At 30.3% G+C, this 16,066-nt stretch overlaps 2 protein-coding genes across 2 annotated transcripts; one reads left to right on the forward strand and one right to left on the reverse strand.

Moving 5' to 3' along the window:
- The first annotated feature begins 6,688 nt into the window (after nt 1-6,688).
- LOC140435948 (uncharacterized) lies at nt 6,689-9,098 on the forward strand. The gene is made up of 5 exons (XM_072524659.1): nt 6,689-7,358; nt 7,435-7,707; nt 7,763-7,835; nt 7,887-8,553; nt 8,685-9,098. Exons 1-5 carry the CDS (start codon nt 6,730-6,732, stop codon nt 9,086-9,088), a joined length of 2,046 nt encoding a protein of 681 aa, XP_072380760.1. The 5' UTR covers nt 6,689-6,729; the 3' UTR covers nt 9,089-9,098.
- A 2,754-nt stretch (nt 9,099-11,852) lies between these two features.
- On the reverse strand, nt 11,853-14,233 carry LOC140437108 (protein FAM200A-like). The gene is made up of 2 exons (XM_072526431.1): nt 14,149-14,233; nt 11,853-14,090 (listed from the first exon to the last, which is right to left on the reverse strand). The coding sequence occupies exon 2, from the start codon at nt 14,079-14,081 to the stop codon at nt 12,015-12,017; it is 2,067 nt and encodes a 688-aa protein (XP_072382532.1). The 5' UTR covers nt 14,082-14,090; nt 14,149-14,233; the 3' UTR covers nt 11,853-12,014.
- Between the last annotated feature and the right edge of the window lie 1,833 nt (nt 14,234-16,066).

Genomic DNA, 16,066 nt, shown 5'->3' on the forward strand with positions numbered 1-16,066 from the left:
ATATTATTATTGGATCATAGGACCAAAACGTCAAAAGTTTGAATCTTTCTAGCGGTAAATTTAAATATTGGTTGTCTTTATACTTACGAGAGTATATCGCAAAATTAAATATATAATAATTCACAATTACAGCGTAGAAACAACAGTTTCGATATACAACGTAATATACTACAATTTTTACTGGCTGGGTTAAAGAAATTTCAGACAAGAGTCTTAAGAGATAGAGATAATTAATCTACTTTTATATAACTCTTCTAGAGCATTGGTAAGTCTTTTCCATTACATATTTTTTTCTATATTAGTAAAATTTTGATCAGCTACTGATATGTCACCGCATGGCGGCAAGAAAAAGCCACCTGATCTCCAAGCGATCAATAATGAAAACGATAATATGGATATTTCGAATAATGAAAATAATACAATAATAAATGATAAGTCTGATAATGAGAAAAAAAATAAATTTAATCAAAGCGACAACAGATACAAGAATAATGCTGTAGGGCCATACTTAGTTGTAGTAGAAGGAATCGAGAAAAAATTCAAAATAGGCAAGTATAATCATTTACAAATAGCAAATGACCTCTTCAATTTAAATTTAAAAGATATCTTGGAGGTTAAAATCAAAGGTATAAATAAAATTGGTGTTTCTTTCGCAAACAGCGAAGCGGCTAACAATTTTATTAATAACCCTATCAATCTTAAAGATAAATATAAAATATATATTCCATATAATCAAATAACATGTAAGGGCATCATCAGAGATGTTAACCCGTCACTAACCGAAGATCAAATCAAAAAATCATTAATCTCACCCTTCGATGTTATAGACATCAAAAGACTAAACAGGAAAATTATTAAAGATGATAACTCGGTTGAATATGCTCCTACAGGCACAATACTTATAAATTTTGATGGTAAGATATTGCCAAGAGAAATAAAAATTAGTTATCTTAAATTCAACATTATTCCATATGTGTCGAGAGTCACACAATGTTATAAATGTTTGATATATGGTCATACCAGGACTCTTTGCAGAACTAAACCAAAATGTCATAATTGTGGACAACAGGTGGAAGAGGGTGAATTAGAGTCACATCTAGAGGCAAAATGCCTAACGATGTGTATATATTGTAAGAGTCCTGAGCATAACTCAGTTAATAAAAAGTGTCCTGAATATACCAGACAAACAGAAATTAAAAAGTTAATGGCATATGAAAACTTATCATTTTATGAAGCTGCACAACTAGCACCAAAAAATTATTTAAGTAAAGACTATAGAAAAGAAGATAGTCAATACCATCCGGCTAACTTCCCAAGTATAAAACCAAAACAAAATACAGAAAACAACAGTATTAATATTAATCAAAGAAGAACCACAGCAAGCCAGTGCATAAATTCTAAAAGGAGTTACGTTTCTGCAGCCAAATCAACGGGAACAATAAAGAAAAGAAATATTTCATATGATAAAACTATACATGAATCGCAATTAATAAATCAAAATGGTAGATTATCTCAACTAAATAGTACAGTTCAAATTAATGACACTCCATCTATATCTGGTATTAATAACAACAATTTAAAACATAATTTTAATAAATCAACGCCTGTTAGTGCATCGCAAAATTACTGTAATACAATAGATGATTTATACAGAAAATTTACAAATATGAATAAAGAAGAACAATTTAAAATTAGAGAATTAATATTAACATATTCAGAACTCAACAAATCAGTTCCTGATCTAGACGATCAGGACAAATATTATTAAAAAAATAAAACAAATTATGAGTTATACCAACAACTCACTTAAAAACATTAGTTTGATGCAATGGAACATGAATGGCTTTCAATCCAATAATTACAACCTGAATATCTTGATAACAGAACATTCTCCTGATATCATTATGTTAAATGAAACCAAACTTAAACCTCATCAAATATGTCGAATCAAAGGTTATGATGTAATTAGGGAAGATATAGAAAATGGAGCAGGAGGTATTGCCACACTCATTAAAAATAATCTAATTTACAGTAGGGTTAATTTAGACTCCAAATGGCAAAGCCCTAACTTTAGATATATAGCTATCAAAATAGATAAATATACAATTATAAACATTTACTCAAACCCAAAAAATAAATTATCATATAATTTTTTTGAATATATATATAATAATTGGAACAATGTGCTCATTATGGGAGACTTGAATGCACATCACCCATGTTGGGGTAGTCAAGTAAGTAATAGAAATGGTAACCTTTTATTAAAAATCTTTGACGAGTTTAATTATATATACTTAAATGATGGAAGAAGCACTAGAATTTATACCCCACTAGAGGGATCCAGCCCTGTAGATCTATCATTTGTATCTGACTCTCTAGCAATACAATGTACATGGAATGTCTTGAAAGATTGTGGTAGTAGCGATCATTTTCCTACAATCATTCTAATGAAAATTAACTATAGTGAAGGAAAAAGCATTACAACCAATAAAAACTTAAATTTTAGAAACAACATTAGAGAAATTGATTGGAACAAGTATAGTAAATACATAGAAGAACATTTAAATATAGAAAATCAATCCTATGACCACTTCACAAGTATAATTAACCAAGCAGTAGAAATTGCTATCCCAAATAAACAAGGCAGAGGCATAAGAAAACTGCAATATCAAAAAAGAGTACCTTGGTGGGACCAGGAATGCACTGAAATAATAAATAAAAGAAAAGAAGCGTTAAAGGAATTTAAAAATAATTTTAATCTTAGTAATTATATCAATGCAAAACACATAATTGCTAAATCAAAACGACTTCTAAAAACAATAAAGAAGCAAAAGTTTATGGAATATTGCGGGAGTATTAATAGAAACGTAGACATCAGCTCTATTTGGCAAACTATAAGAAAATTTAAAAATGCATTCTCTCAACCTTCAAACAATAAACTTCCCAATGAAAAAATAAGTTATGAAATATTAACTAACCTTTCAGTAACTAATATTGAACCGGATTTTGAATTACAGACCATTGATCACTTGTCTAGTGAATTCAATCTCACGGAATTAAAAAATAGTCTATTTTTAAAGAAAAACACATCACCAGGCCTTGATAATATTAACTTTAATATGTTAAAACATTTACCTGAAATAGGGCTAATATGGCTACTAAATTTATACAACAAGGTTAAAGAAGGTGAACTGATTCCCAATGAGTGGAAAACTCAGATTATTATAAGTATTCCTAAGAACAACAAAATTCAAAATTATAATTTAAGAGCAGAAAATTATAGAGCTCTGGGACTTTCATCATGTGTAGTAAAACTACTGGAATCAATGATTAAAAATAGGCTGGATTGGATCGTGGAAAATCAAAAAACATTTAGCCAATTTCAAGTAGGATTTAGAAAAGGTATGGGAGTTAACGATAATTTAAATTATTTAAATACTTATGTTCAATTGGCTTTCTCACAAAACCAATATGTAAATGCTACTTTCTTAGATATTAAAGCAGCTTTCGATCATGTGAATATTTACATACTATACAGACTTCTTAATAATCTTCATATTCCAGTAGACATCAATAACCTTATATTTCAATTCTTAAACAATAGGACTCTATATGTTAAAAATCATTATCACGAAATGGTTGGACCATCGCATACTACACAAGGTCTAATACAAGGCTCACCTTTAAGCCCAATATTATTCAATATTTATCTTAAAAATATATACACAATAATACCTGAAAATTGTGTACTTCTGTCATATGCAGATGATCTAATTATCTTAACAAAAGGTAGTAATTTTAACCATATAGCAAATCAGGTAAACTTTATCTTATATGAATTATCCAAATGGTTTGATACACATAATCTTAAACTATCCTCATCAAAATGCGAGACTTTGTGGTTTAAAATGAACCGTCCTATTAGTAATCCACCAGATATAAAAATTAATGACTATATAATCCCTAATGTTCTGTCGAAAAAATATTTAGGTATAATATTTAAGCACAATCTAAATTGGTCAGACCAAATAGATAACATGATTAATAAAGCCCAAAAGGGCATTAATATAATACGTGCTCTTTGTAGAGTATGGTGGGGATCAGACCCAAGAACACTAAAATTAATATATAATGGCTTGATACAATCACAATTAGATTATGGCGCTAGTATAATTAATAACTTCTCTCAACAAAATTTTATGAAATTAAACCGAATACAATTCCAAGCTTTGAGAACAACACATGGGATGATGAAATCTACTCCCACTAATGTCATTTTAGCAGAAAGTGCAACTATCGATCTACACCATAGATTTAAATGGATTGCCACGAAATACATAGCAAAGATTAGCACAACTCCAAATCACTCATTATTAAATATGCTTCTAGACTTAAAAAAATATCATGGTTATCAACAAGGATATTGGAAGGGAAAAAATCCAACATATTTGATTGACGCTCTAACAGAAGTTAAAAAGTTTTTACCATCAATGAACACAAGTGACATACCAGCCTGCTACTCAAATGAATATGATATCTACACTTATAATATACCAATTATAAAAACATTATTAAAAAAAAATAGTTCCCATAACCTTTGGGAATATTACAATTTTGTAAATTCGTATTACTATAATTACATACAAATATTTACAGATGCTTCAAAAAAACAAAAAAATCAAAACCTTGAGGAAGCCAAAACGGGCATAGGAATACACATACCTAGTATAAATTATTCCTTTTCTGAAAAAATTCCTTCACTTATTAATATCTGTACAGCAGAAATAATAGCTATTCAAAAGGGTCTAATGATTTGTGAGGAAAAAAGTTTTGATAAAGCTATAATATTTACGGACTCAAAGAGCGCTATAGACAACATTAATAACAATATGATAACTGCAACAAAAGATTACAGAGTCTTGCAAGTTAAAAAGAAACTATACTATTTAAATAAATATGGAAAAGATATTAGATTATGTTTCCTGGACATAATGATATCAAGGGAAATGAAATAGCTGACAAACTGGCAAAGATTGGGGCTGAATTAAATATTCCTGCTAAAATTCGATTAAGTAACTTGGATATCATGCCATTATTAAAAAATAAAATATGTTCTATGCATCAAAATAATTGGTTAAATTCTTTTCAATATAAAGGCAAGTGGTATAACAACATACAAAATTTTTTTCCTAATAAACCATGGTTTGACACAATCCCATACATAGATAGGCGGCATATTACTACCATTATTAGAATGAGGAGTGGTCATTGCCTGACAGGAGTACATTTATATAAAATCAACATTCGCGATAACCCATACTGTGAATGTGGGCAAATGGATACACTAGAACACATGTTTTGGGAATGCCCAATAAACAAAATAAAAGATTATGATGTCTATCAGGAGCTGATCAAAATTAATATTAAAACCCCAATTAACATACCAATGCTTCTATGCGAGATTAACCCTAAAATTATCAAAATTCTTATCAGATTCCTACAGATCAACCATATAAAATTATAACCTTAATAATAACCTATCCAATATTAACATTTAAACCAACGATAAGAAAATAGAAAACATAAATAAAATGTAGATTTGTAGAAAAAAAATGTCTATAGTGTGACCAACTAAAATTTGTGAAATGTCGCTACATGGATAGTAAAATTCCGCTACGCGTCAACTTCAAAGCCAACTGTCAATGTCAACGTCTGTTGTCTGTCAATGTCAATATGAACCGTGGAGGACAAGGATCTAGGTACACCCCAGTAATATTGCCGGAAAGCTTCGCGCAAGCGCACTTTAAGGATTTGGTGTCAAGATTTTCTGTGCGAATTTTTTGTGTCAAATGTCAAATTCAAATTTAAATTCATTTATTTTTGGAGTAGGTCTTTAGAGATTTCAGTTTTTTGTTGTTTTTCATATTATTTATTAATATAAGTAAGGCATTGGACATTGGGATTAGGATTTTGAACTCTGCAAAATGGTACATTGTGCTGAATGCAACGTGAGCTTTTCCAAAGCGTCCAATTTAAGGGCGCATGTAAAAAGAAAGCATCCAGGTAAGTGGCAAATTTCTTTTCTTGGTAAGAACACAGGGCCAAACCTGACATAATTAGACAGTAAAGTTTTTACAAGTTATATATTCTTTTAGAAAAAATTGATATATTGGCGCCAAAGGTTAAAGGTGGACATGGGACTTTTATATGCGAAGAATGTAGGGCTACATTTGTAAAGCTTGGTAGTTTAAGAATGCATATACAACAAAAACATGCAGGTAGAATACAAATTTTTTTTGCTATATACTCCTACTTAATTACAAGTCTCTTGAGTGGTGGAGAAATATGCCAAGACAGAGACAGGCTAAACAGTTCCCAATAGATCTGTAAAGGTTGCAGTGTGTCAGGCCATTAAACTACCTTATTATCTACCTGTCCTACTTACTTACTTATTTTGTTTAATTTTTAGAGAAATTGCAAGACTTAGTTCCTGCTAAGAAAAAATTTAATTGCAAACAATGTAATGCTGAGTTTGACATGTTTAAAAAATTAATTATCCACCAAAGATCACAGCATGCAGTAATGAAAAAGGAACTAAAGTGTCCATTGTGTCAATTTACAGGACCATCCTCAAAATATCTGATTACCCATTACCAAACAGATCATTCCTTGACTGTTGCTAGTGAAACACTTATATTTCAAACATTCGATAAATTTCAGGAGTGGAAAATGACTACTGAAAAGCAAACTTTCTCCTCATTTGTAAATATGCATGGTTTTAAGAAGAGTATAAACTGCAAAAAAATAAAATATACATGCCATAGATCAGGAAATATTAGAACAAGAGGGGAAAATATTAGATCTCTTAAAACACAAGGGAGTAACAAAATAAATGGGTATTGCCCTGCTGAAATGTGTGTGACAGTTGAGGCTACTAAATGTACAGTACAATTTTGTAATACTCATGTTGGACATAAATTACAAGAAGATATGGGGCATCTTTTTCTGTCAACATCAGATCGTCAAAATATTGCATCCAAAATAGCTGCAAAAATACCATTGCAGTCTATATTAGATGAAGTACGGGATTCAGTTACTAACTGTCAACTGGAGCGAACCCATTTACTTACAAACAAAGACCTGTACAATATTGAAAAAGCATTTAACCTAAACAGATCTGCTATTCGTCATGCAAATGATGCCATTAGCGTTGATGCTTGGGTAAATGAGCTTCAAGTAAGTGGATCCATTCTATTTTATAAGCCACAAGAATGTTTATCCAATGAGTACCCTCAACTGAAGCAAGAAGATTTTTTGCTAATGATAATGACTGAAGGACAAAAGGAATTATTATTAAGGTTTGTTTTTTTTTAAGTATCTTGACATATTTGTAAACTGTACTTCTACCTACATCTTTATAATTTATTTTTTAAGGTTTGGTGATGATTGTATTTGTATGGATGGAACCCATGGGCTAAATGGATATGGATTTGAGCTTCATACAATACTTGTACTTGATAATCTCAGAGAAGGCTATCCAAGTGCATTTCTAATTTCTAATAGGAATGATGCTGAAATAATGAAAATCTTTTTTTCATGTGTTGAACAACAAATTGGGAAAAAAATTAAGCCTCGAGTCTTCATGTCAGATATGGCTGAAGCCTATTATAATGCTTGGTTACAAGTGATGCATCCTGCTGAATTTAGGTATACTTAATTTGTAGTTTTAAAATTTTTATTAAGTTTTTAATATTACTTTTAGACTTTATTGCTCTTGGCATGTAGATAGGGCTTGGCGAAAAAATTTACAAAAAGTCCTTAATAAGGAAAAAAAGGTAAAGATACTTAAATGTGCTTAAATATGACTTAAAACACGTATTTTTTAGATTCTCATTTACCAAATGCTTAGAATGTTATTGCAAGAAAGAGATATAGCCACTTTTAATATCCTTATTCAAAAATTTTTGGTGTTTTGCCAAGGAAGCCCAGAATCTGTAGAATTTGCTGACTATTTTCAACAACATTATCTAAATAAAGCAGAACATTGGGCATATTGCTTTAGACTCTTTAGTGGTCTTAATACTAACATGCATATAGAGAGGATGCATAGGACCATTAAACACATATATCTTAATGGAAAATATGTTAAAAGATTAGACAAAGCCATCAGTGCAATATTAAAGTTTGTGCGAGACAAAATTTTTGAAAGACTTATCATAGTTCATAAAGGGAAAGTGTGCACTAAATTATCTGAATTAAGACAAAGACATAAAACAAGTGAAATGCTGGATATAGGTAAAGTTGATGCAATAGATGTTGGTTGGATAGTGCCATCAGCTTCAAGTAATGAAATTTATGTTGTGGAAGAGTTACAGTCAGAATGTACATGCCAGCTTGAATGTAGTGAATGTGGTGTGTGTATTCACCGTTATACATGTACATGTGTAGACTGTAGTATTAAGTGGAATATGTGTAAACATATTCACTTAGTATGCAAGTTTATACAGCAAAACCCAACAAATATTTGCAAAGAAGTCAAAGAAGTTTTATCAGGTGGGTAAACTTACAATTTTATTACATTTTTTTTTACAATAGTGCAGAATAAACCTTATTATTTTTTTTGTAATAACATTTTGTACTTACCTAATCTCATATTCATATAACATAGTAAGGACACTTTTTAGATAAAATGATCATTGATGTAAATGAAGTTGACCAATCAGAAGAAACTACAAACCTTGTTATGGCACTGAGCACCAAAAAAAAGGAATCACAAGTTGTTTTTGAAGAACAAAAAAAACTTGCCCAAACTATCCAGGAACTTATTTTTAACACAAAAACACTGGAGGAAATTGAGGCCATTAAAACAATAGTTGCTCCTATACAACCAACCTTAGAAGCAATTCGAAATAATCAAGCTCAGCGCAAATCATTCCCACTTCCAATGACTACTCCAGGTAACAAAAATATAGAACCTCAGAGACGATTATTTAAAACTAAGAAAGTTCTGAAAAAGAAGAAAATACTTTCAGTACCATCAGCTGATGAAATTGATAGTTTAGCGATGCAATTAATACACCCAAATTGACAATTATATAGGTAGGTATAATTAACATATATATATAAAAAATGTGTACTCGTAAGTGAATGGGATATTTTCGGTCAATTTGGAGATAAAAAAGACAAGAGTTGTGCTATATATATATATATATATATATATATATATATATATATATATATATATATATATATATATATATATATATATATACAGAAAACATTTCTTGTGATCTATAGGTATACTTTTTAAAATCAGTGGGTATAATAGGGCTACTGGCAAAACTTCCCACTATAATAAAAAAGTTAACGCGCCATTTATCCTACAGCAGTTCTCAAAAGAATACTGTGGTGTGGAAATGGATAAATTTGTACATATCTGTTTTAATAAAATTTTAAGAAGTCTAAAGTGTGTTTTTATTTCACCTTTAACAAAAGTTTCATCATGTTCATGTATAAAAGGGTACTTAGTAACTTCATGTAATTTTTAAGTTCTGAAGATATCAGTCCAAATTTCATTTTTTAACACATTCACAGAAAAGACTGTATATGTAGACACTTACTGTATATAAAGACTCTATGGATGAACATATTATGAATATATTTATTTTCTTTGTTGAATTAAACTTTTAATTTAATTTTAATGAAGTATGTCATCAGTAACAGAAAATACAATTCGAAGTTAGAAAATGGCCCCATATTGTACCACTCTTTGAAATTATTAGATAAACAATTGTTGAAAGTATCAATAGTCATAATTTTGTTTATTGATTTTAAAAGACCAAATATACCAAACTAATTCAAATATAGAGCATCTCAAACAAAATTCAAGTGACTTGTAACAAAATTTCTCCAAGAGCTGAAAAATATCCAACAACAATTTATATAAAATGCAAAAGTTGCCTGATAAATACATAATGTGACTTAATAGTAAATATGTATTGAGAAAAACCAAAGAGAAATCTCATTAAAAAAATGCAGTTACATCCTTTTTCTAGGGTATATATAATTCGCAATAAATATTTGATTATTCAACTAATATTTTTTTGAAAAATACATGTACATGTAAACAACACTTAGTAATAAACATTATACAAAATGATGAAGCTACAATTAAAATCTAATCTAGGTGCTGTTTGTAAGCATTGGGCAATCCCCATAACACTTAAACTATATTAAAACAATTTAAGAGGAATTGGGTACTTAATAAGTTCTTATCTATAACAATCACATTGTGTAGTTTACCCTACACTAGAAATCAAAACAAAAATAAGTCAAATAAATTTAATTTACATTATGTGTTTTACATATTTTTTAATTTTGATACAAAATAAATTGGCACATTCACTTAAAGGGGTAGAATCAAACACCTTGGTACTTTTTAAATATTACATTAGCACATTAAATCAATATACCCACAAGTGTTAAACAGGAATATTGGCAAATCACAATTTGTCTCACCACTATAAACACAACAGATCATATTTTGATTATTGTCAGTAAAGGTGGCTTTTTCTCTAGATAGTTTAAAAAATAATTAGTTCTTTTCATTGTGCTTGCTAGGTCCTTCAAAAAAAAGCTTTAGTCAGATTTCTGGCTCGTATAAAGACTAATTCCTGTAAATGTTGCATTTCGCTTATCAAACACCTTTTTACCCGACTAAAACCGCACACTGTCCCATTTTTATTTTGCCCCAAACTTTGAAGATAAGCTTTTCACTATTTTCAGGCCGGTCACAGGATTAACGTGATTTGGACTAGTCGTTACACAACTTTTATCATTACATTACTTTCTTGACTAATATAACAATAATTTTTTATGCAATCATAGATATTACATTCATATTCTAGTAGTTAAAAAAAATAAACTTTGAAGCAAAAAGAAAGGTTATGTTATTATTTATGTATTCTATTCTACTGTTCGTGTTCCGTGTTCCGCATAATTTTTACTACACAAACATAACACCAAATGTCAAACTGCGCATGCGCGAAGCTTTCCGGCAGATATTATTGGGGTGTACCTAGATCCTTGTCCAAGGAGGTGCGTTTGTTTTGGTTAGTTTACTTTAACAAAATTATTTTTCTACATGTAGATAATTTCCCACTGTTTGTTTTAATTTTACAAAAATGGAAAATCCATGCAGACTGCCTTCACTACAAGGCACATCGAAAAACGAAGTGAAATACTTGGGCATCCACTTAGATCAAAAATTAACATGGAAAGCCCATATTAAGGTTAAAAGACAACTACTTAATCTGAAAACAAGTTAAATGAATTGGCTCATTGGTAGGAGCTCCGCTGACACTTGAAAACAAACTATTAATTTACAAAATTATACTTCGGCCAATGTGGACTTATGGAGCAGAATTATTTGTCAAACCCTCGAATATATAAATAATACAGAGAAACCAATTCAAAACACTGAAAACTATGGCAAATGCTCGATAGTATGTATCCAACCAGACACTACACGAAGACTTTTTCATTAAAGATGTCATAAATCCACAAGCCACAAAATTTAGAAAAGGAAGACAAACGACCATAAAGAGCTGATCAAACCACCAGCAATAGAAAGAAAACTCAAAAGACAGTGACCCGAAGATCTACTGTAAATTGAGGTGAACCAGCAGCATCTACAAAGCCACATACTTAATACTCGTGTATATGTAGACTAGCTTGTAAATTGGCAGTTTTCAATAAAAAAAAACATAGATAATGTAAGAATGTTTATTGAATCAGATTATTGAATCGTTAATTTTGTAAAAGTAAACAATAAAAGAAAGTTAAACATGAAAGTTATTTATTTGAGTAAAGTAAGTACATTTTAAAACACTCCATTGATATTACAAATAAAATAGCAACAGTAATAAAATTGATTTGATATAATAATCTATATCTGATGTAATAAAAACTGAACAAAAGACTAAGCTATCAACAAAAATAAAAATATTAAAAATTTATTCTGAATCAGATAATTCGTTATCAGATTCATTTTCACTCCTAGATGTATAATACATGGATTGATTAAATTTTGTTAAATGTGCATCACTTATTGGATAAGTAATACAACATTTTTGTTTATTTACTAATTCTAGCTTAATTCTGAGGATATCACTTAGTAAGGTAGTTGATAGACGATTTCTTTTATTAGATTTTATATCACTCATCATAGAAAATACTCTCTCTACATCTGCATTTCCATGAGTTAAAACAAGGATGATTAGAGCCAGAGTGCTTATATTTTTGAAAATAAATTCATCATTAAAATTTTTAAATTTTTTTACTTTTATCCAAAACTCTATTTCATTTTTATATACTAATAAATTAGATTTTTCTTCTTCTGAAAAATAGACTTTGAGGTTATTATATTCATGATTTGCTAATGCAGGATCTATTTTGTTTTCAAACTTTTTGACTATTTCATCAAGATCATGCTTTATTTGTGATGAGAGAGCATTTTCCGGAACTATAAATGATAAATTTTTATAAAATCTATCATTTATAGGAAATCGTCTAACAGCTTGAGTAACTGCCTTTTGATAAAATTTTAAGCATCTGAGCTTAAACTGCTCATTATCATTTTCTGTACAATGTTGTAAGAGATCCATAGTACCTGGTCCAACATTTATGTCGCTGATAGGAAGTAGTACATGGGGATTGTTAACATTTAAAGAATCAAGTTTGGCATCCTCATTGTAAAAAGAAGGTTGAATAAAATTAATGCATAAAAGTTTGACAAATCGTCTACTTTCTATATATAACTTATGTACAAGAATTTTTGAAGATTGGAACATGGCATTAAATGAGTTAAATATAGGAAGTACATGTTTTAAAAATAGAAGATAAGCTTTAATATAAGGATTTTGCATATCTGTCAATATTATGTTTGCCACTGGATTTTTATCTTCGAATGCACTAACTCGAAAAACTTCAATGAGAACATCCCATTGACTCAACAACCTGTCAACACAATTTGATAGAGCTAACCACCTAGTTTGGCTAGGACCAAGTATTTTTAATCGTGATATTCTCATAAACTTTTGGAACTCTTCTAAGATAGATTGCCTTTTTGGGCTACGAGAAAAATAACTATATATATTTTGAAACAATGGTTCAATATTGCTGGGCAATTCTTGAACTGCGATAGTAGCAATTAGGTGTGCAGAATGGCATATGCAACCATTTATTGCTATATGTGGATTTTCATTTAAGAGGTAACTCTTAAATGATTCTTTATTGCCCATCATCACACTGGCATTGTCTGAGCAATATCCAACCACGTTCTCAATTTTCAAATTAAAATGTTCTAAACTTTTTTTAAACAATCCAAATAAACCTTTGGCTGTTCCTTCATCAGCTCCTATAGGAATTAAATCTAATAGTGCAGTCTTTAGCTGATTATTATAAACATATCTAATCAGTATACATAGCAGTCTAGTATTACTAATATCTGTGCTTTCATCTACAAGTATCGAAAAATTGTTTTCTTTTAATTCTTGACACAATTCCTCTTTAATTGTAGATGAAAGTACATTTTTAACAATGTTAGTGCATTTTGTACGTTTCAGTTTTAAATTTTTTGCTATGTCAGAGTCGGTGAAATTTAATTTTGATATTTCTGTTATGTGATCAATAGACCTAAAACTAAAGTTATGTGATACAACAAGTAAAGCAAATCTTATATCTACCGTATTTTCTTTTTTATAATCTTTACGTGGCTTAAATATATCTGTTAAGGACATAGTACCTTGTAAAGCTGTCACATTTTTCTGATGCCTTTGACTTTGCTGATGCTTTAATAAATCACTTCTTTTAGTTCCTAGTAACAAATTACAGCATTTACACTTTGCTTTAGCTGCATCTTCGGTAGACAGAAGCCATCCTTTAAATTTCTCGTCTTCTAGCCACTGCTTAGAAAACAATTGTTTTCTACTTTTTTTTTCATCGCGAGAGAGCTCTTGTCTAGAAGCTCTTTTTTTAACAGGGGTTGATGTTGAAGGGCCACTCTCTCCCGAATCGGACATTCTTGTTCACTGTAATTAATGTAATATATAGAGATTTATATTACATGTATTATCATTGTTTACTTACCTCTTCAGAAGGAGAAAAAAATCAAAAGTAAATCAATAATAAAAATCGATCTCACAAAAAATTAACCATACATACACACCGAAACGAAACTGAAACAGCCACTAACAACTGCAATTAATCAAAAATTGGATGTTGGGAAAAGGCGATGTGTAATTAGGGATTTTTTCTGGTATTTCGGGGAATTACCAAGTACATATAATTATTTAAATTGGTATATCCCCTAATTAAATTAAAAATATTAATTTCACAAGCGCCCTCTATTCACTCAATATGAAAGCAAAGAAATAGCAGATACCACCTGTTTTTATTGAATGTACAGAATAGAAACCTTTTCTACTTGGACAGTGGTGCTGCCTTTCAGATGTCTTTAGAACTACATTCTCAAAATAGACACCTTTCTTATCAATTGTGGAATTGTACTAGAATAAGAGTAAAAAGTAAACAGATTGACATTTTTAGGTTTGAGTTTTAAAATGCCGTTACGTTTTGCTTAATTTTATTCTGTCGCCGCTACGTCACTCATAGACGTAAATTCCGCTATGCGTAGCGGAATTCCGCTACAGTTGGTCACACTGTGTCAATGATAATTGATAATAGGGCATGAGATATTCTCAGACTCACGACAGTGGCCCAAAAATTAACAAAACAAATGTACTGGCTGATTATTCAGAAGAATAAAAGCCAAAAAGAAGAAGAAGAAGAATTGGATCATAGAAGTGTTTGTTATTTTGTGATTTTGATACTATTTATCATTTTTTTAACTTTTATTGTTGTAAGGGTAAGTACTAGTAATGTTTATTTATTCAGTATAAGATTTTTTTTATTATTGTTGTTTTATGTTACAAAATAGACCTGTGCTCATCTGAGTACAGTGGGTTTGTATGAGATCAAAATGATTATTTGGTTTTTTATTCATCAGGTTTTATATTTTATCAGGTTCAATATTGGTATTGGAATGGATTTTCAAAAATTGCCGCCTATTAGTCCCATTAAGTTTTATGGAAAACGTTATAGAACTCTTCTTGCTTTAGCTTCAGATGACCTAGCGAGTTCCACTTATAAATATGTATCGGTGGTAGTTATTCCTTCTGAAACTGACTATCAAACTGACAATGAGGACATAGATGAGGATGATCTTCAGGCTCAAAGCTTTACGAATGACGTTCCCGGAGAAATAGAGGTTCATTACATGAGTGATGACTCTGATATCGACGAAGAAGCCAATCTTCCTCTTGCCATTAGAAGAGAAAATTTACTGAAGGGTCAAAATAAAACCAGGAAATCTGACTGGACGGAAGAAATTACTGATATTAGTATGACATCTACAAAAGGTTACGAGGGTAGTCTGAATAATATGAAAGAACAAATCCGAGGTAAATCTCCTTATAGAAATATTTGAGAAATTTTTAGACAATGAAATTATTGAATATTTTACACAGCAGACAAATTTATATGCCGCTCAAAATAATAATCATCAATTTCATGTAACGCAGGAAGAGATAAAGGTATTTTTCTGGCTATTTTACTTTTTACTGGATACCATAGATTGCCACGAGAGCGCAACTATTGGTGTTTAGATGAGGATCTTCAGGTTCCCCTCGTGACTAATGCAATTTCAAGGAACCGTGTCGCAAATATTAAAAAATACCTACATTTGGCAGATAATTCGCAAATTGATACAAGGGACAAAATGTATAAAGTGAGGCCTCTCATGAACAAAATAAATAAAAAATTTCAACAATTTGGCGTATTTCACAAAGACTTATCAATTGATAAAGCGATGATAAAGTATTTTGGGCATCACTCATCTAAACAGTTCATAAGGGGAAAGCCAGAAAGATTTAGGTACAAGGACTGGATGCTTTGTAGTTTAACTGGTTATTGCTACAATTTTGACACATGTTGTGGAGCATCAGTG

Source organism: Diabrotica undecimpunctata, chromosome 3 (assembly GCF_040954645.1).
Source record: "Diabrotica undecimpunctata isolate CICGRU chromosome 3, icDiaUnde3, whole genome shotgun sequence".
In the NCBI taxonomy this organism is placed as follows: Eukaryota; Metazoa; Arthropoda; class Insecta; order Coleoptera; family Chrysomelidae; genus Diabrotica; species Diabrotica undecimpunctata.

Excerpts from the sequence above, each read along its gene's own strand:
- LOC140435948 (XM_072524659.1), top strand. The coding sequence starts at position 6,730 with ATGACTACTGAAAAGCAAACTTTCTCCTCATTTGTAAATATGCATGGT. Across the intron at positions 7,836-7,886 it reads TCCTTAATAAGGAAAAAAAG|ATTCTCATTTACCAAATGCT; the intron begins GTAAAGATACTT and ends CGTATTTTTTAG. Across the intron at positions 8,554-8,684 it reads AGTCAAAGAAGTTTTATCAG|ATAAAATGATCATTGATGTA; the intron begins GTGGGTAAACTT and ends GACACTTTTTAG.
- LOC140437108 (XM_072526431.1), bottom strand. The coding sequence starts at position 14,081 with ATGTCCGATTCGGGAGAGAGTGGCCCTTCAACATCAACCCCTGTTAAA.